General features: G+C 35.6%; 1 protein-coding gene across 1 annotated transcript in view; it reads left to right on the top strand.

The window, feature by feature from the left end:
- Positions 1–21705, top strand: part of NUDT14 (nudix hydrolase 14) — a 59223-nt gene that overhangs the window by 13563 nt on the left and 23955 nt on the right. The window contains exon 2 of the mRNA XM_062576702.1: positions 14670–14713. Within this exon, the coding sequence (XP_062432686.1) occupies positions 14670–14713 (44 nt within the window). The remainder of the gene's footprint in view (positions 1–14669; positions 14714–21705) is intronic.

Here is a 21705-nt window from a genome sequence, read left to right as displayed (position 1 = left end):
TCAGTCTGGACAGCCCTGTTTCTTTTTATCTGGTTACTTTATCTTTGATCTGTCTAGGAGTTAAAACCTCCTAGCAGAACTCTCGCAAGAAACACTGGAACATACGAGTCTCCCTAGAGCATTATGGTACACTCCATAGAGAAAGATTTATTTGTAGAAGTAATAATACAAATGTCAAGATTTAGTGTAAGAATTATTAGGGGGGGAGTAGAGATCTAATCAGATCCAGCAACTGAAAACAAGGTAGTCAGTAGTCAGTGAAATCATTTCACTAAAAAGGAAAAACTGTTGGAATATTTGCTTTTGAAGTACTTAAAAAAAAAAAAGAGATGAAATATAATGGGTAGGTTTGAAGTCTAGCACCCAGGCTTACAGTATGTTTTCCTTCCCTTCTGTCTATACTTTCTTCTACAGCCCTTACAGAGTATGCCTGCCAGTGCTACACTAAGTGATGTGACAAGCCATTCCAAACACACGTTCCTTGGGGAGAGGATGAAAGAGAAGAGAAGCAACTTTATGCACTGCTATGTTTTATATATTTTTTTGTTAGAAAAGTGTATTTGCCCTGGCAAAAACAAAACAAAACAAAACAACATGTAGTTGTCTGTAGTGCTTGTGGAGCTAATTCTTCGTTCTCAGACCAGCCCTACTGAATCTGAGGAGCAAATAATATAAACTTTAAGATTAAAGGTTCGTATGTATATGCTGAGTTCCTGATATTGCATGCCTGGAAATAAGAGATGTAAGATATTTTGTGAAAAGAGCCAGCAGAAACAGCAGTGAATAGTTTTGTCATACTTAGAGTGCTCAGTACTACTGAAGACACATGCTAAAAATCCCTAGACCTTGTCTATTAAAACACTGCAGTTAGTGGTAACCTTGAGTTCCTGTGAGACTTCAGAGTGTAGGAGGCGTCCTTTCCTACTTTTATTTCACCATGGAGACACCACCGTGCTGCACCTGGCCTTGTTCCCGTCTTTGTTGAAACTTAGGATCTCCTAAGTGCTGCTTGCTAGCCTTAGTTAATCTTGTTAATGCTGGTTCTTTGTTGGCACGTACCAGATCTGTGTGTGATGCAAGGCGTACAGTTCATTGAGCTATATTGTTCCTACATTGCTTTGACTTCTACATCAGAACTATTTTGTCCTTCATAAGTTACAAGTACATGAACAATTTGTTAGTTATTCGTAAAAATTGTATTTATGTGACCAGCGCTATTGTTTTAAAGGTGCATTTGTAAAGTCAAGTAACGTAAAGGAGAAGCTAAGTAATACAGATTCTTTTTTCATCCAACTTTTAATAATATAATAGTCTATAATAGACACGAGCTTTTTCTTATCAGTATTCTGCCTCAGATGACAGTGGTCCGCAGTGAAAATAGAATTTTGTTTTGGAAACTAGCACTAACATTTATCTATTGCATAGCTTTTGAATGCAGCTGTCCAAAAACGGAATGGTCCAGTACTGTAGGAGGAGGAGGACAGATTCTTCTTCCGCTCCCTGTCCACTGGAGAAGATTTTAATCAGCCTATGCATAAGCTGCTGTGGAATTTGTTAGAATGACTACAGAGGTAATGAGAAATGTAAGACAATTGATGATAGTGATTAACATTTGGCTGAAATACTAGTGGCAACCTAAACTGTGGTTTTATGGTGTTCCCAGTGTTGTTTTCCTGAATGGCGTAGTGAAATTAATGATGAAAGGACAGTTTCTTTCCTTCCTCTTTTGGGTAAGAGTCATGACCTAGGGTAGCAAAGAAGAAATTATGCTTGTAGGAGTAGTGGTTTGTTCTGGGACTGATGATTTTAAGATTCATTTTCCTCTTCTACTGACTATGCTCATGTCTGCTTCTTTCCTTGCTGTGCTTGCTCAGATCTCGTGAGAGCCCTAAATCCCAGTGAAGTCAATGCAGTGCCTCTTTTTGAGTTAAAGAGATTCTAAATTAAGTTGTTCTCAGCATTCCCAAATTCTTTAGTGTAAACTTTCAAGGGAGTTACAGGAGTTGCAAGAATGTGATTTGGACCAAAACAGAGTTTGTCCAGTATATATCATTCTGGTGACCCTTTTCCTAAAGAGTTAAAAGAATGTTTTTACTAATGAGTGCACAGCAGGAGTAGAGGAAGATGTTAGGCATAGGAAGTGAGATTTACCATCTACTGTGCTCTCAGACTTTAGTGACTGGCTATAAGTTTATATTGAATCTTACTCTATCCTGAAGATATCCTACCACAGATGTAATTGATTTAGTTATATTATGTCAACTGCAAAATTATTTCATCTGCCAGTTTGTTGCTGGTTGTCACTGGTCTGAGGCTTCCAAGGTAGGCCCTTTGTCTCAGTAACTCTGTGGTCAAAAGGAGTCAGCTGCCAATGGACTAGAAAAGATTAAAAGAAATTCCCCAGAGACATTTTTTTATTCTTTTGGCCTGTCTAAAATTTTTAAACAAAGCTTCTTTTTTGTATAGTTACTTATGTTTCAGTAAAATCAGGTAGCTTAGAAAATGTCTTCAGTAACTTAGATGCATAAGTGCAGTTTTGCTAGGAGAAATTTGGAGGAATCTATCTCACTGAATTTCACTAAGTATTAAGCTCCATCACATAGCAGAGCAGAAATAGCTTTGTAATCCTGGGAGATGTATTGCAATTTTGAAAAATGTCAAATTCTGCAGGGGAATTTAATAAAGACATTTAGACTTCCTTTATGGATTCTGCCATTTGCTTGAAAGGATAGTGGTTCAGATTAAAGTCTTTAAATTCACATCTTCCATTTCTCGGGTGAGTGCCTGAAAAGAGACATTTATGGAATGCTACAGAGTGCTTTCTGAAATCTGTTCTTTTGAAGATGTTCTACTTTGTATGAGTTGTTATTACAAATTGCTCCCCAGATTTGTGTCTTTACTAGTGATCTAAAAAGTCTGATTTTTTTTGTTAATTTTTTTTTATGTTTCTGACTCAATAAATGTATGAGAATTTATATAAAGCAGGACAGTTCTAGAAGAAGAAATGAAACAAGCACCTAAGAATTCTCAGTAGCCATCTGGTTAGGGTGTTTCCTTGGCATTTAATCTCTGATGTTGAGCCAGCAGATGTGCCTTCTGTAGCACCAGAGAGTGCCATAAGCACTTGACTGTTGATGATAATGACGTTCCTACACTCTTGAGTAGAAATGCTGTTCTGAATCTGGAAAGACTTTTGATAAAACTTAACTTTGTCTTTTCACAGGAAGAAATGGGGGAGTTGATTGTTTTCAAGAAGTATTCTATATCCTTAAGTATTTTGGAAAATTGAATCTATGTTTCTCAGCCTCTTCGGCTATTTAAGAAATTTTATTTTTCATTTACCATAATGTTTATTTCATGTATAATGTGTGCAGAAGACTTATCAGCTATTCCATGTTCATGCTCTGTGAGGATGTGCTTTTAATTTTAGTATGTCTGGTTATCACTGTTACTTGTCCTAGTACAGAATAGAGAAAACAAAGCATTGCACTTTCTGATTCTGATTTTTCCTGGGACAGTTGTCTCAATTGTTTATAGCTTCTGATCCACAGAATTGTAAGATATGTGTATTGATCCCACTGAACTAAAAAAAAGTCAAGCATGCCCTTAATTATTTGCCAGATCAGCATTGCAGAAGGTAAGCAATGAAATTAGAGTTACAGTTAACACCTATCCTGGGAGGGAAAAAAAATGGATACTTAATTTTGGAAATTATCAGTTATTGCAAATTGTATGAATTTTTTCTTTAACAATTAACAGAAAAAACATAGGGAAAAGATTCTGTAAATACCAGTTGAATGATCTTTCTAGTTTTTCAGCAAGTATGCATATGGCTGGCTGTGAGAGATGTGTAATACATTTCTTTTAGAAAATAGTGCTTATTTACAGAAGAATATTTTGCTATCACGTTAAGCAAATGCACAATTTCCAAATGATATTATCACTGTTAAATCATCTTTCTTTATTACAAAAATATTTCCTAACTAAGTTCAGTCAAAGTTTTGGATTTCATATTTTACTATCAATTTAAGAAAAAGTAGTGATAAGAGTTTTTTGACATTTGGAAAGTGTGTATTCCTTTCATCCTTTCAAAAGAAGAAAGGTTGTTACAGACTTTTGAAAGAAAACAGAATTTAGTGGGAATTTTGAAAATATAGGCAGTCAAAGTCAACAATATTATAGGTACGTAGTAACATTTAATAACATTTATCAAATGTAATAACAATTTAATATTTGATTTAAATGTTTTCATTTATATTAAATATGCTCCGAGTATCTTGTTTTTGGAATTTCTACATATTAGCAATTGTTTACTTTATTGGAGTTAACCTGGTACTAGAAGAGCCCATCTATATCTCAAGTTATAACCTTAAGTTACATGCTGACCTGGGAGTAAAATGATGTGAGTGAGAAGAGCCATAAATTTGACCTCTGTGCATATTGTGTTTCTTAATGTAAGCATCTTATCTTTATTCTTTATAGTATAGATTTCAGTATGCTGCTATATTTTGCTGTGGAATAAAGCACATGTGATTATATATATGCAGTTATTCTTAATGATGATGTACATGAAAAGGAGAAAAAGAGATAGAAAGGAGATTTTACTTAATGTATTCATATATGCTTAATTTTTTTGTTTTATAAATTTTATTCAAAGGTAAGTGATCTTACTGATAGTTGAATGCCAAACTAAACTACTAAACTGCAACAACTCTATTGTTGAAAAGTACACACAAAAAACAAACTGTGACCTGAAAAGTAAACTTCCAGAGGATTATAAGAGAAAGTTTACTTACACATCAAGTATCTTAGTTGTAATTGTTCTGGCAGTTGATGTACATAAAATGAACAAAGTGGCTTGGCCCAGTATTTTGCATTAACAGTTGCATAAATTAATGTGTTCTCCATTGTTTATTTTACCTCCTAAAGTGTGAAAAAATTGCACCTTTGAACAGTAAACTCTATTGCCACAACCATCTGTTTGCAGTTTCGTTGAAAACTCCTACCAGAATAACCCTCACTTTGAAGAGAAAATGGATATGGGTTGTAAAAATTAAAGTCTGTGACCTTAGCTTTAATGCCTCTCTAGATATCCCTGGTGTGGTCTGTACTGATACATACTATGACTTCTTCAAGAAGTAAGTCAGTGTCTTCTAACTAATTTCAGATAGGAAATCAAGTCCATGACTCAGAGTCTGTTATCGCACAGAGCTGAGCACCTTTATCTCTCGTTCAAGATCCTTATCCATAAATTGTGTGGCACAGAGCACAGCAGATTTGCCATGCCAAAAACTGCTGTGCTAGCTTGAGCTGGCATGCTAGTGGGTAGAGTGACTTGTCCTCATGAACCTCACTAGCCTTAGTTTTACTTGTGAAATTATTAATATTATCAATGGAAGCCAATTAGCAACAGTCGTCCGTGTTTTGGATGTAAAATTCATTTTTATATGTTGTTGAAAAAACATCAATCTGTATTTTCGGATGCAGTTCCCCAAGACACTAAAAACAGTGTTTTCTAACTGAAACATCTGAATACTGGTAAGTTAAAAACTGCAGAGCACCATTATTCATAATCATGATGCTTTTAAAATAAGCATTCTGGATAGTTTAGTAATGAAATCTTACAAGCTTTGTTTAAAAAACAAACACCTCCCCTTTCCTCTTGAGCTTAAACAGTGGCTTGTTTAAAAAACAGTAAAATTCCATACACTTAAAATCTTTTGAAGTAGTTCTTCAACATCAGCAAGTAATTCTGCAAATTGCTTTTGAAGATGAGGCTTCATTTACTTCAGCATGTGCAGTCTGAGGAGTGGATTAGTGGGTGTGGACTAAAATTGTAAGTTAGGCTTTTTTGTGTGCATGTGTTTTTCTCTTAAGCACTCCTTATCAGATGTATCTCTTGAGTACTTTTGGAATAATTTTGGCTAGACCAAGGCTGTTTTGTTTACTAATCATTGGTGAAAACTTAATATATTTATAATGCTATAACACTGATGTTAGCTATTAAAAATGAAATTTGTAATCACTTTCTTCTTTTTTGTATGGCGCATTTTTTCCCAGTTCTCTTAACCAATTCACTGCATTGCTACAGAAATGCCAGTGGCAGGGTAGGAGTCAGAGCAAAGATGTGCAGTAGAAAGGAGAACAGTTTTAGATTGCCTTACACAGTTACGGAACTGTACCCTCAGACAGAGTGAGTTTCACAGAAATCTTTCTAATTTAAATTAATAGTTATTTCATGTATCTATATTAGTGAACTGTTAGGCACATGTCTGCAGCAAGGGAGAAAAGAGGGCCAACACCTCAACTTGTATAAATTACAATAATTTTACTCTTTTTTTTTTAAAGCTGCATGTTTTTATGCCAGCTGAAAGTACTTGCTTTCCTTTTGAAAAATATGTAATACTTTCTATAAAATACATAGTTATATAAAGAGAAGGCAGCTTTCTTCTTGCTTATCACAAATCAAGCCTTTAAAATAGGCAAAAACTGTGATATTTAAATCACATAAATATTTACACACTTCAAACATTGTTCTGTTCAGAATAGTTTTTTTCAGATGAAAAAGTTGAATATGAATTGTCCTTGAATTTCTGACTTTTCTTTTGCACTATTATTTGTGGATGAAGATTTTTAAATACAGCATGGCAGCTAGTTTCTATAAATAAAAAGATAGATGCTTAAAAGAAACCAGCTTTCTCCCCCCAACTTATTAATTAAAAAAAAAAGGGGGGGGGGGTTTGATGGGAAGCAATGAAACTTTTAAAGCATATGGAAGAAGTATTTCGTTTTATTTAGAAAACTTTACAAGTCCAAACTTGTTTTACCTGTCTTTCCCTGTATAAATTTTCTGGTATCATGTTGACTGCTAATGCTTTATTTTTTTAACAAAAAATGTCCAAACCATAGGGTAGATGAATGTTTTTGAAATAAAAGCTGCTGCTTTGTTATTATTGTTTACGTAATTTCTATGTGTCATTGTGCTGAAAATACTGTGAAAGTTATTCAGACCGTGCAAGGTAATTTGATCAATAATTTTATGATAGGATGTTGAAAAGCATAAAGTATTGGGACTTGAGACTGACCTGGAAATACAGCTTTTGCACACACATCATTGTAACATTGGAAACATTAATGTATTTTCTGTATATAACAAAAATTACAGCGCATTAATAATTAAGTTGGCAAGAAATGATCTGTATTAGATTATCTATCCTCATGTGTTTCCACTGAAAATTGTAGATGTGACATCTGATTCCATTAAGCTGAAAAAAAAAGAAATGTAAGAAGGAAATTGCAACTGATAGGGACACTTCTGTAGAAGGGGAAGAATTCATTTACAGAGGAGTGAGGACTTAGCTTGTAGCATCCAGTATCTGCGGCCTCGTTAGGTTTATTACAGGGGAAGTCCTCTCTGTTTAAGCCAAGAACTGTAACTGGAAGAGAAGCAGCAGCTAATGCACGTCTACTTCAGGGCATATTTTCCCATCATAGGAACATACATTTTGTAAACAAAACACTGAATTACTAATGTGCTGCTCTTGCTACTTTACATATTGGCTTCTTTTATTGATCATAAGAAGTGAGCATGACTGAAAAGCATTAATGACGAGAAAATAAGGGTGACTGGAAGCTGCAGAACTGGCTCAGTTGATGCAGATTTTGTCTGTGAGTCTGTTGCTCGAGTTCCCCAGCTGTACTGCTTATGTGGATTATCCTGAAGAAAACCCATTTACTACAGTGCTGAGTTTGGTGTTTCCTTGACATGCAGGTCTGGGCAACAGGTAGAGTACTTCAACAAGAGTATGCAGTGAATTAATTCCCAAGTAGAAAGAGGCTATGCTGTGCGTAGTAATATTAAACAGTATAGATAAGTTTATACACTATGCATTGAATTGGGAAATGACTGCAACAGAAAAACAAGCTAAACACCTGTTTTTCAAGAAAAAAAATACTCTCATACCTTAAAAAAATTGAGAACAGAAGAAAGCAGAATCTGATTATCCCTCTGGGGAATTCTACTGCTTTGTTACGTGTAAATGATTAAACAGGGACTGCACACTGGCTTGGCACTGCAGACTCTGGCTTAAGACCGTTATTTGCCAATTAATTCTCTTATCTATTTTTCTTTACCTGTAGTGTTACTATTTTATTGCACAATGAATGGTCATAATCCCTTTCCACTGAGGACATTAATTGCCTTTGTGTCTTAGAAGTGTGGAAAGAGAGTAAGTGGAGCAGTGAGGACAGAGTTATTTTTATGCTATTACTACATCAGCTTCAGGATTTTTTCACAAACATGGAACATTTATTTCTTGGATGACTGCTTTAAATCCAGTCCAACTGGTAGAGGCTAGAGGGTCATTATTGGTGTTAGTCATTTTAACTCTCATAACTTGTGCATGTAGCTTATTTATACCATAATGTATTTGCCTTTCTTCCTTAACTGCCTGTTTGTTTACACCGACTTTTGTCTGCGTTGTAACTGAACTGTAAGCTCACTGAGCAGGAACTGTTCCCACTACACATGTTCAGTGCCTATCACAATGGGTCGCCAGTCCTCTTGTTGTCTCTCCTGTAATGTAAACAATAAGGAGTTAATCATTGTCATGGGAAGATTTTTTTTTTCTTTTTTTGTGACATATGTGAAGTTGATTTGCTTGTTTTGGACATATGTACACATTTCAGAGACCTCCAGCATCTTAAGCGACCTGTCTGCTTACCCTTTTATCAGTCTCCTCAAAAGTCTGTAGTACATGGTATGAACCCCTTTGAGATGATATTGGTGTGACTGTAAAGTACTTGGAACCTTTGTTACTGTCTGTCCAAGCAACAGTTTTCTGTGGATAATCATAGCAGATATAATTAGGCACTGCCTTCAATTCAGTAGTTTTTAATAAAGGCAAATGAAATAGGTAAAGCTTTAAGTTGAGTTTGGGTAAATATATTTTCTGTTTCAGTCAGAAGTTGTCTGTCTAGAGCTCATTAAAACAAGCCTGGCTGTCATTTAAATCCATGCAGTTCTAATACAACTTTTGATTTGTTGAATGGTCTGAATTTCCAGTAGGGTAGCTACAAGGAATCTGTCACTGTAAAGCTGCATGTTGAGGATTTATTTTAGACACCCTCATTTTAACAGTTGTTTGATAATTACCACATATATTCTTAAGATTAAACTGAAAACATATTAGTATTACAGGTACAAGAATACTCCCACAAAAATCCCTTAAAATTCTTCCTTATCTCAAGTATAAACTGGTTCAAGAGTTTATCAGCAGGTAGATCGTGTGCTGGTGCTGCCCTCAGGAAGAGAGGGATGAAGATATTCAGCTGCTCCTAATAAAGAATAGAGGAAAACTCCCAGGTGACTTGTTTTAGAGCATAGCCAAGATCTCTCACATGTGGAGCATGGCTCGTATCACCATAGGGTCAGAGTGCCAGTGAATGTTTAAAGGTGTCCTGCTTTGGTGAAGAGGAGGCCTGGCCTAACAGCAACGTGGCGGGGTGCAGCTCTGCCTGCCCAGCCAGTGCTTCAGGAATAGGATTCAGTGCTAATAGAAGGCCTGGAACCAAACTTTGCAGTAGCACCTCTAAAGAGTTGTTAGCACAGCACATAGCGTGCTGACAGGAGAAGGAAATGCTCAGCTAAGGGGACAGTCACGGAGATTAGCAGGAGTGTTGAAGCCATGGAGTCATGGCTTGTTTGTTGTTGTTTAACAAAACGTTCACTTTATTAGTATAGTTTGCGCTGTGTACTTTCTTTATGCACTAGCCTGGGGCTAAATCCTCTTGACTTTCTCCAGTAAGGACAGCCATCTGGAAGCAATCTATAGATGCTGACTGCCATCTCTGAAATGGGCCTACTAAAAATGGTTAGCCTTTGCATATTCATTCTGATAGTTGTTTGGCTATATTATTTAGATGCTATATTGCCTAAGCAAGTGGAGGAAGGCAGAGTATGGCAATATTCCAAGCAGAGTGCGTCTTCAGACATTTTAGCAAGAGACAGGAAGAGTGAAGTTTGGTACAAGAAGTGGGAAATATTTTGATTAGAGGCTGTGGAGAAGTCCAGTTTACCTGTAATAGATGGTACAAACAATGTCCCATCTGTGACTGTGGCAATGTGCAGGTGTAGGGAGAGTATTAGAAAATGGTTTTAAGGATGGAGGGAGGACAGAGAATGTGGTGATCAGATATGGACCACATCATAAAGAGCTCTCTGCTTGTAGGAGTCACATCTGCTGAAGTCATATCCACTGTCAAGCACTGGCTTAGCAGAAAGCTCTTTGCAGTGGACAGTTGTCCTGTAATCACTTGAACCGAAACAGATAAAGTTCTTGGGTGGACTGTGGAGCATATGGCATACTGTTGTAATTCTCACAAAGTTGGCTATGCCAGTATCAAATCAGTCTTATAGGCAAGATGAGCAGGATTTGTGACACACTGATGTGGCTTATCCAGATAGTGCAGATCTGGTCATTTGTGCTTGCTTTTCCAAGGGGAAAAAAAGGACTATGTTTAATTTGAATGCTACATTGTCTTTGGATGTCCTTCAGCTGCCTTTTCTCAAAGACTGGAAGAGTATCTGGGGAAGCATTGCTGTATGCTTCCTCTATTCTTAAATTTTCCTGTAGGCATCCACTATTAGAGATATGATACTGGGCAAGATGGATGTTTCATCTGACCTGATACGGCTTTATTATGCAATTTGTGCTTATGTAAGTAATCTGTCTTCTGTGTAATATGAAACCAAGTTGGCTCACATGCTGCCTCTCCTGGAATACAACTTTATTAATTTACACATACTATATGCACTGGTTCAGCATTGCAACATGACAGAATCTGATCACTGAGCAGAGAACTGGAGTGTGATTACTTTGTGATTAAGGTTTACCAAATCAAATTTATGATATGCAATGTTGTTGGAGTACCAGAACTGCCGTTCTAAAAAAATAAAAACTAATATAAAATACTGTTGACATATTTGTCTTTGTAAATCACAGGAAACATTCCCAATTTGAAAGATAATTGTTTAAATCTGTTTCAAATGTAATAATACACTCCTTTCTTCTTGCCATCATCATGTTCAGCTCTCACAGTGATTATTACAGTTACTTCTCTTGCTTCATTGAAAGATACTTTGATCATTCCTTAGACATTGGAAAATGGACTATTTTATAAATATACAAACACATATTTATTAAAGTGAAGGAGATGAAGGGTTTGAGATAGTTTTTATTTCACAGAGACGCTTCTGGTTTTTGGGCGCAACCTTGGCCATTGCTAGCTTTAATTCTTTGCAGCTAACTGTAGTTGTGACGATAGTCAATCAGTTTCTGCAGTTAATTTTTTTGTCTTATAGAAAATACAGAGATATTACATACAGCTTGACATAGTTGGTTGGAAACTGGCTAGAATTAATGTTCTGTAAAGTATGTAAAGCAGCATAAGAACCTTTGGTAACTGTTTACATGCTATTAATAATTAGCAACCTTCATACTAGTCTGTTAGGAAAGAACCATGCATTGGGTACAATAGAAACTCAACTCCATACAGTTGGGTTCAAATTACATTTGTTTGGACAATAGGGCATGAATGGTGCTCATTTGAGTTTCTGCCACTGTAAACAATGAGATGCTGGAATGTTTCATTTGTTTATTGATTTATTTATTTGGACAGGTGCAAGTTGATCATGTAAAATGGATTTTTATTCAAATATGGCCAGAAAATAGCTTAACAACGCTTTCCAGTCAGCGCATATGATGATAATCAGCATCATGAATGGATAGATTCAAATTAATTTAGCCTGTGACTGGTTTTGAATTGGAGTCTTAAACTAATTAAAAACAAAACTATGTTCTAGAGAAAGTGCTTTATATGCTCTGCAGCCACTTAGAAAATAGAAGATGCAGACTTATTTTCTGATTAATTTCTTTTTTATGTAGTAAGTTTCCTTAATTTTCTGTTAAAGATCATGTGCATGTCTGTGAGGTAGATTCTGTTAATGTTAATGGGGTTTCATCCATAAGAAGAGGGCATTCAGATCTGATGGATCCCATCTGGACGAGGTTTGTTCCTCAGGGTGTAATTTTCTGTGGCTATTTGAAACTCTTTCGTAAGTGCTTCATGGCAATCAGGTTCTATAATTTGCAGAATGATACCAGGAAGAAAGGTCCAGGAGGATTATTGCCAGGATCGTACCATAGGAAGTAGTATCACAGGATTAATTGCTTAAATTAATCCTAGGATAGTATTGATTCAGGCCTTTTTTTTTTTTTTTTTTTTTTTTCCCTCCCTCTCCTCCATCAGCTGAACACCCACATTTCACCAAGTTGACACTGCAAAGGTGGAAAGGATGGGAGTATATCTTACATTTAGGGCAGGGGAAGGTTGAAGCTGGAGACACAATATGATGGTACATCCAGAAGGCATTATCTCTAGTCCACAGTATCCCAAACTACTCATGTCAAATAACAAATTGCATGGTCATCTGCAAATAAAAGAAAATCCTACAAATAAGAGGCTTTTTGGTAGAAATAAACCTACAAAAGGTTTGAGAGGACCTTATGCAGTTAAAACCTTAAATTTATCTCGCTACACAGCATTGGTCTATGCTATTAAGTTGAAGTGTTGCAAGAACATGCAGTGTCCCAGTGCTTTCAAGGCTGTGTCTGTATCTCCTACCAGGTAAAACAGTTTGGATACATACTCAGCTTGATGGACAAGGGCTTTAATGTTTCAGTTCACACTGAGAATTTGCTCTTTATTTCTCTTTGGACATAATGTTGCCCTTAAACAATGACATGGCTTCTCCTTCCGATTCACGCATGTGATTCCTGTCAGTGCTAACAGAAGTTATGTGCAGACACTGATGGAAGAGTAGACTAGAGTTTCTCTTGAGGTGAACAACTGTTTATAATTAGAGCTGTGGGAATGAAGGAAAACCCAGCTAGCAAGCAGTCAGTCAGTCTTCCAAAAAGCTTGGTAAACTCATAAAGCTCAGGAGCTTAATCTCTGAACCAGAGTGCTTGTTATCTAATCCCCACCAGCTGTTGTGTACTTGGTAGCCATGACATCTGTAATAGAGCTGAAGGGCTTGTCTATATTGGTTGGCACCTTTACCCACCAACTGAACTCGATTCTTCTTTTATTGCTCACATTTACCTGCTTTAAATCATTAACCAGTTGCTCAGGATTTGAGCATCCATTTAAGGACACTTTATAATAAATAGCTTCTGCTTTTCACATTAGGCATATTTTAGATATCTAGGTCTTCAGCAGGTCTGTTTTTTGCCTTGCTGATAAGAGAAATGTAGCAACCAAAAGAATTTCCTTTGGTTGAGTGCTGGTTTCTTATACAGACTTCAAACTGACCTTGGAGAGAAATCTCTGAGTCATATTTTGGCTGAAGAATATTGGCACAGTTCTAAAAAATATGGTATAGCATTATATATGGGTCTCTGTTAACTGCTATGTATGTATATATACATACATATGATTATATACGATTATATATATGTATATAACTATATATACATATATATGTATATAACTTACTAGTATTATATATATATATTATATATATGATTATAGAACATAGAATATACATGTAAGCAAATGTGTGCATAGTCTTTCTAATTTTGTAAAAGGTTTTTTTTTCATGGTCAGTTTTCAGCTGTGCTAGAATAAGTTTAATTCTTCTAAAGGTAGCAGAGGACGGAAATTAGTCCAAGATGACTTAAAAGTAGTAGGGTGAACAGTAGCATGGCAACTACTGAGAATCGCTGTTTATAGGATGTCCAAACAGAGACATAAATCTGTTGCAAACGTGTTCAGCAGTCTTATGCCTACATAGTTTCTGATAGTTCAAAACCAACATGAGATTGCTTGCTGGAGTTTTTTGGCCAGTATACGTCATGATGCTGGAGATAGAAACCCAAATCATGAAATACGTTTACTAGGTGGGCTTGAAGCCTCTCAGACTTGAGAGGATAATTCATTTTATGTCTCCCATTCTTGGGTGAGTGCTGTAACTTAAGCCCATTGTGTAAAAAATAGAAACCACCACCACAAGAGCGGTTAAATAAAAGCGGGTGGGTAGGCTATCTTCCCTTGAATGGAATGCTACCACTTTGTGTTAGATATACCATGGACGAAACTACAATTTTGGATCTTTCAGGGAGTTGGAGGGAAGGATGGCCCATTCCTGGATCCCAAATGAGTTTGGGAAGGATGTGAGTGCTGAGCTGTTCTGTCCAGCTATGATAGCAACATTACTGAGCAGACATCATGGGAGAACTTAAATCCATAGATTATTTTACTGGTGAAAACTTACTTATAGCTTTCTAGCACCTAAGTGATTAGATGGGGGTTTTGAAGCCATTGCTATGGCCAGAATTGGGTCCAAAGCCTACCTTAGTCTTGCTTTATCTGTGAGTGTGATGTTGGGGATCTAAGCTTTTGATCGCCTCATGACAGTTCTCAACTTATGTAATACTCATCATCAAAACCTACCATAATGTTCTCATAAATAAAATCTATGCCAAATTTTGCGAGAAATTCTTGTGAAAATTAATACTTAATTTCATTTCAATTAGTTTTCACCTGGAATTCATTTCATTGATTTTTTTTTTTTTTTTTTTTTTTTTTTTTTTTTTTTTTGTCTGCAGAACGGCACTAAGAAGGTTTGGGACTTTATGAGGACACATGACAGGTAATAGATGGAATCATATTACTTCCTTTTGCCTTTATGTTGTATCTCATTCCATATTCTTGTTGATAGGCCAAATCCTACTGTGTTGAGTCTCTTCCCTGTCTTCCAAGTTACTCTTAAAGTGTCACTTCTTGTGTAATTCTTGCAAATGCAACTCAACTCTTCTGGACAGAATTAGTAGAAATTATAATATCTACTCATGATTTGTTGTGTCTTTCAGTATTTTTGTCATTTTTGTCCGCCTTTTGAGATGCTAAAATTTTAGTGTACTGATTAGATAACTTTAAACGTATTGCACATTTGCATGTTTGTATAGAAGATGAAACTAAAAGTTTGGATTATATGAAATTTTCTTCTTTAACTGTGTATTTAATTACCTGAGGGAAGGATTTTTCTCCCCATGTACCGAGACTTAACCTTGTAATTTCTACTGTTAAGTTGTTTGTGACCATACTTCTCTCAAATATGACTGTACAGTGGTAGATAATGTCCTAATATAAAGATTGCTAAAACGTAATCTAAACTTTTGGCCATTCAGTTTGATTTTGTCACATGCAATTATTTGGAATAAGGTAGAAACTGTGTTTTAGATTCAAACAAATTCTAGTATTACACTAAGTTTTTTTTCCCCCTCATCATTGCTTTATGATGATGATGTTTCAGGCAAAGCCTAATTCAGGTAACTTGGAAGAAGTTTCAATCCTTTTGCGCCATTTGTTCTTTATGCCAAAACCTTCCACTAAGCACACAAGAAGAAATGAATAGTTGATGACTTTATTTGGTCTTCCAAGTTGTATTTATCTTACCAGGGAAAAAAAAGAGGAGTAACTCTGGACTTCAAAGATCGGTTGATACAAAATAACAACAGATAGGGAATATGTGAAACGGACTCAGACTCAAGATTTATTGAGTACTAAAATGTTTATTGTCTGTTTTGTATGTATTAAAATTTAATCTAGTTACTGAAAATTTAATTAACTGAAAAATAAAGGTAAAAGTTTTTCTAACTATATTAAATATTTTTAAAATGAAGCAAAGTACTTACACTAAAAGAATTATGACTTATAACAGGAGCCATGTTTAGAGATGTATTCTTCTTGTGTATGAAATAAGTTAGTAAAATCAATTGCACTTTGGAATTTTTCCTCTGTCAGAACCCTTAAAATCCTTACAGTGACTGTTCTTATGTGTAGGTACCTGAGATTCATATAAAGTGATGATGACAATTTTTTTATCAATATAAAGATTTTGAGGGTATAAGTTCCAAGAAAATGAGGAAAAATAATAGTTTGATTAAAAATGCTTGTAATATTTGAGAATAAGGACAGAAAAAGGCATGATACTTTAATATGGAAGTTCACACTTGCTTTTGGAATTTGCCTTGAAGACAGTTTTGTCTTTGCACTTTTTCTGTCCATATGGGCATGTGCCTAGATTTATGGTCAGAGATAAAAAGGCTGAAATGGTAATTGATCGTTGGAAATGTAATACATACCCTGTATTTTCAAGCAAGTGAATCCAGCCTCAAGTCTCAGTGAGGAGAAGAACGTGACTTAAAAAAGAACAAATTATTTTATTATTATTTTTGCTGAAATTTTAGGTTATCATTGTTAGTATATGCAGCTGAGTGGAGTAAATATTAAAGGATCAGTTTTCCAAGAACTTCTTGGGAACAGTATTTCTGAAGGACTTTGGTGGACATTTTTAAAATAGTTGAGAACATAACTGTATAAAAAGACTACAGCCACATGTCATGCCAGTCATCTTTGGTCACATAACATTTGCTAGCTTCAGATGTACAACAGCTGCCATCCTAACTTACTAGTGACTACTGTTGAATTGTAGAGCGTATAACGTTCTTTCACAAGTAAATTCATTGCAACTTCTTAAACTGAAGGAATAACGTGAACTTTCTATGTAGCATACCCATGCTTTTGCATAACTTCTATCTGTGAATGTGAAGCCAATTATTACCATATAGACTAGTCAGGTTCAAGATCATTTATAATGCATTAAAGCCCCATATTTGTATTTTAGTAAGACAGTTGTGAGGCTAGTTACATGGCTAAGCTTTCCCTAGTGAGCTGTTGTCTCTGTTTCATTGCCTGATGATCTCTGGTTTTGTGCCACCAAATAATTGTGCTTCATTCTGGTCTAAATTTTGTATTTGTTCTAAGTTATTGTGTTTTATTTTATAAGCAACTGATTTCACCATTAAGACTGTGAAAACTGTTCACATTTGTTCTGGAAATTAAATAAACACATACACAAAGATTATAATTGAAATACCTTTTTCCTTTTTCAGTGTTCTTACATAATTCTTATGCATTTAAACTAACATCATAATTTTGCACACAGTGGCATGTAGTTATTCCCTTTTTCGGAGCTATAGTGTTTTAAAAATAGGAAGATATTAAAGTAACCATGCCATAATGTGTAGGATGATACGATCATGTACTATATTATTAAAGCCGGTAGTCTAGCTGCTGAAGAGTAAAGAGGACATCATAGTTAGAGGGCGCTTGGGGGTTTGTTACCCTTAGTGAAGGATAAAATAATACTCGAGAGGAGTAGAAGCTTCTGGTATAGGTGTCCTGTTGGCCAGGATTTTCTAGTTCATGAAGTTAGTAAATAACTGTCTTCTTCAGGAACATCGTAAATGTGTTATATAATTAAGACCTCATTTTCTGAGAAGTATTTAAAATTTATTTTACTTCTGAAAATGCTGTGTAAAAAAAAAACCAGATTTTTTCTAAACTCAGGACAAGTACTTAAATTGAACATGCACATCGAGATGCCAGATCTGTAAAATGCATACATGTATATATTTACAAATGGTTTATATATATAATGAATTTAATGACATCATTTTGTGAGTCATTATATAACAACAGACACTGAGCCTTTATATAACAACAGACACTGAGCCTATTGCCTGTCTTCATCAGTGGCCCAGGTAAGCATGAGCTTAAGGCAGACTTCATTGCTATGCAGCAGTGAACTAAAGTATAAACTTCAAATTTGTTTGTTTGATTCCTTTGGGACATCTGCATTTCTTCTCATTTCAAATGAAGTCAACATAAGCCAAAATTCAGTTGATTTGTGTCAGAATATGGACTTGATACTGGAAAATATTTATCAGGAGAGATCAAGGTATTTTTGTATAAATTTACCCCTTTCAACTGTTCAGATCAACAGCTGATAAAATCATACAAAGACAAAAAACCATAAAGACTGTAGTAGTCACCATAGCTGTGAGTCGCACCCTTTTAAAATCTGATAATGTATTGCAGTAGGACTCAACACCAAATGATTTAACCAAACAAAAGCTGACATAACGTTGACACAAGGTGAAGTAGCACAAATTATGTGAAAGGTTATTTTCTTAGTTATTGCTTAGGCCTGAGCAAATGTAGGCTTAAGCAAAGTGAGTTTCAGTGTGTGAGTCCTGAGTTTTCTTAAGCTCAGGAGCATTCAGAACTAGGATATCAGTCCTGGGATCACCTCTACTTTGTTTATTTTTTTAATGTATGCTAAATAATTGCTTAGCATCTCAATCTCTCCATGCCAGTTAAAAAATTTGGTTTTTTGCAAAATCATTACCAGCTCATGGAATAAACTGTTATCAAGGCAGACCTGCAACACCTCTGCTGCCAAAAATCAGCTGAGTGACAGTACAGCAGTTCCTACCATATTTGGGTTTATATTGTAATGGAAAGAAGACTGTCTCCCCAGCAGAAGACGACGTACCCATAGAGAGTGGTTAAGCCCTGGCACAGTTTGCCCAGAGAGGCTGAGGAACATTATTCTTGGAGAAGGTCAAAATGTGGCTGAAGAAAAATCTGAGAAACCAGATAAAACTGAAGTTTGCCCTGCCTTGAGCAGGAGGCTGGATCACATGATTCCAGATGTCCCTTCCAAACTGAGTTTTTCTGTTTTATCAGTAGGTTAAATACACCTAATCAATTTACAGTTCCCATCTGACAATTCTCAAAAACCTATCAACTTTTCAAGAATTCTGTCAACTTGCAGGCCACTTATTTATCTGAAAATAATGCATTTCCTATTCCGGTCCTGCAGGGTGGCATTCAAGTTAATGTTGCTTTGAAGAACATACAGATGAACACTCTCAGAACTCATTTATTACATCTTTAGAAATGACACTGAAGAGTACTAAAAAATGAAAGAAGAGGATTTAGAACCCTTTTTTATCCCATTTCATTTGGAATTATTTAACAAGTTTATTGAGGTGTTGCTCATAAGTGTTAGATACTTCTGTGCCTGTTGTTTTCCGCAGCAACACACATCCAAAGATGCTTCCTGCAGTTACTTTATGTAATGCCTTTGCTTTTAATTGAGCTTACTTTTCTCCTGAATACTCAACTGATTTGTTCACTTACTGCAAAATGTGTACTCACAAAAATCAGCTGGAGAGCAAGAGACAAAAACTTAAATGCAATGTATTTCAAGATGCTTCTTATATTTGAGCCTGTCAGAACTAAGTAGAGATCTTAGTTGTTGTTGGATATTTTGTTTGTTTATTTTTAAAGATCACTGCTATTAAAAATAAATAAATAAATAAAAAGAAAGACCAGGAGGACATTTTCCTTCTACAAATTCATAGTGATTTTCTGTCAGAAGTAGAAACATACTAAATATTACAAACTAATCAACTATGCCTGTAACAAAAAATTGTCTTCTAAAACAAGACTCACAGTCTAGTATATTCTCCCTTATCCTAATTTTGCTATATTTAGTACAGAAAGAGCATGAAATGTAATACTTAAGTTTTACATTCATCTGCTTTATAAAGCAATAGACCTAGTTCGTTTCAGGTTTCAGCAACTCTCCTTAAACAGATTCAAGGCTTTTAAAAGACACAATTTGGGAACAGATGAAGGTCAGTGTACAGTCATGTGCCTGCTCTTGTGCTTCAAGTAATAATGTTTGAGAACAGGAACATAACTGTACAATTTGCTAGTTGAACAGCTTTCAATTTGTGTTGTGCATGGATATAATTCAAAATTATGGCTACTTTTTTATTTAAAAGTATGAAAAATTCAGTTTAAAGCACACATTTAAAAGGAGAAAAATTGAGACTGAATTGCATGCAAGATTGTTACCTGAGTTTCTTGTAGCCCTGAAAATAATGATGTGACAGGGAAGAGGTGTTTGGACCAAAAACTTTACAACTATGCCTGTTCTTCTACCTTTGTCATATTATGTCTTGAACAACAAAATATCAAAGACACATGTTGCAGTGGCTCACTAATAGTTCCTGAATTAAGAATTCTTGCTGGAAAAAAACTTAAAAAGCCATTTCTTCTCTATGTAGAAAAAGGAAGAAAATAATATTCTGATCTTATAAAATGGATTTACTTTGAATTAAGAGAATAGTTTATGTCTTATAGTCTTTGCTATTTTAATTGAACTGTTTTAGACTTTATTGTTTATGTATCACAAAGAAAACCGAAAATCACGGTTTTCGGAGGGAGTCTGCAGGTATTCCAGCAAATATTTACTGCAGGTGCAGGCCTTGTGAGCATATACTGGAAGTTCATTATTAAAACATGTTCAAATTAATGTAACTCAACCTGCAAAAATAACTACGCTCAATTTGGCGCCACGTGCTGTGAATTTGCCGGAGCGTAAGGGCCGGCTCGGGGCGCCGCGGCGGCGTGCGGGCAGCGTGGCTGCGGCGAGGCGAGCGGGGAGCGCTGCCGGCAGGACCGCTGCGCCGCGGGGCTGCCGCGGAGGCGGAGTGGAGGTCCTGTGCCCTCACCACATTATGGAAGTGGATTAAATTCCTTCTCCTGTTTCATACGCCAGAGCGTTTGGGCTTTATGGAAATTTAATCCTGTATGTATTTTTCTGGTTTACGTCCTCGTGTATTGTAAGAAACCGTGAAATACAACTCAGATGCTCTGTTTGTGTAAGAATTATCACAGTAGCTTCCAAATGGATAAAATGCTGCTTTTTAACAGAGGTAAACATCTTTCTTGGGTGGCATGTGCATTTTATGTACTGTAATACGCTATTGTGCTGTAAACCTTGTCTTTCTTTGTAACATCTCCTTCAGGGTGCCGATGGTGTGGAATTTTTGTGATTATCTTCAGAGATAGTGCAGAAGATAATGCACTGTTAAAAATAAACTGGCTGTAGTTCAACAAACAACAAAAATGATAAAAAAAATTTTGAGGAGATAATAGCTGAGAGAAAAAGTAATGATGATTTGGGCATGTTCATGCAGAGGATCACACAACTGAAAATAAAGAAATTACTTATCACAAAAATGTAAAGGAATGTAATAAAGCAGACAGGAATCATTTCATTAGTCATCAATGGCAGAGCGAGAAGTAGTGGTCTCATACAGAAAGTATACTTGAAATTTAATGCTAAAACCATTTTTGTCAAGAGGCAGTAAGACAGTCTATGAAGGCATGTTCTGTAATCGCTGTCCTTGAAAATACTCAAGTGTAGACAAGTTATCTGTTTATCAGGGATGTTATCAGGATAATGAAATTTTTCCTGCTGTTAGAAGGAACAAACTTAGTAACCTGTTAGTTTCCTTTTAACCTAGTAATTACATGATTTGTTTGCATATGGTATTTGCAAATAAAATGCTCTTAATGCCCTCTTTTTTTTTTTTATGGTGAGGCTTGATAGAGCATCTGCTTGTATGCCAGGAATTCTGCAGGCATATTTACTGTCTTTTAGATGTCTTATTATTTGATTATGTTGTTAACTTAAGATCAGATCTATATAAAATCATAGCAATGAGGCAAAAATAAATGTATTTGACACTGTAAAGATATCAAAAGAGAAAAATGCAAAATCAGAGGCCAGACTTTCAGATTCTGATTCCCAGTTTTTAAGTATCTGCTATTAAAACACCATATAGTATACAAACTCTCTCAGCTGTATCACTAAATTTGGATAAATGTCATTAAATTTTCTACTCAGGGCTTTACTTCATTGGAAAAGTTAAGTGT

Source organism: Rhea pennata, chromosome 5 (assembly GCF_028389875.1).
Source record: "Rhea pennata isolate bPtePen1 chromosome 5, bPtePen1.pri, whole genome shotgun sequence".
Lineage (NCBI taxonomy): Eukaryota > Metazoa > Chordata > Aves > Rheiformes > Rheidae > Rhea > Rhea pennata.
The sequence above is the reverse complement of the archived record's forward strand: the minus strand, read 5'-3'. Positions and strand labels throughout refer to the sequence as shown.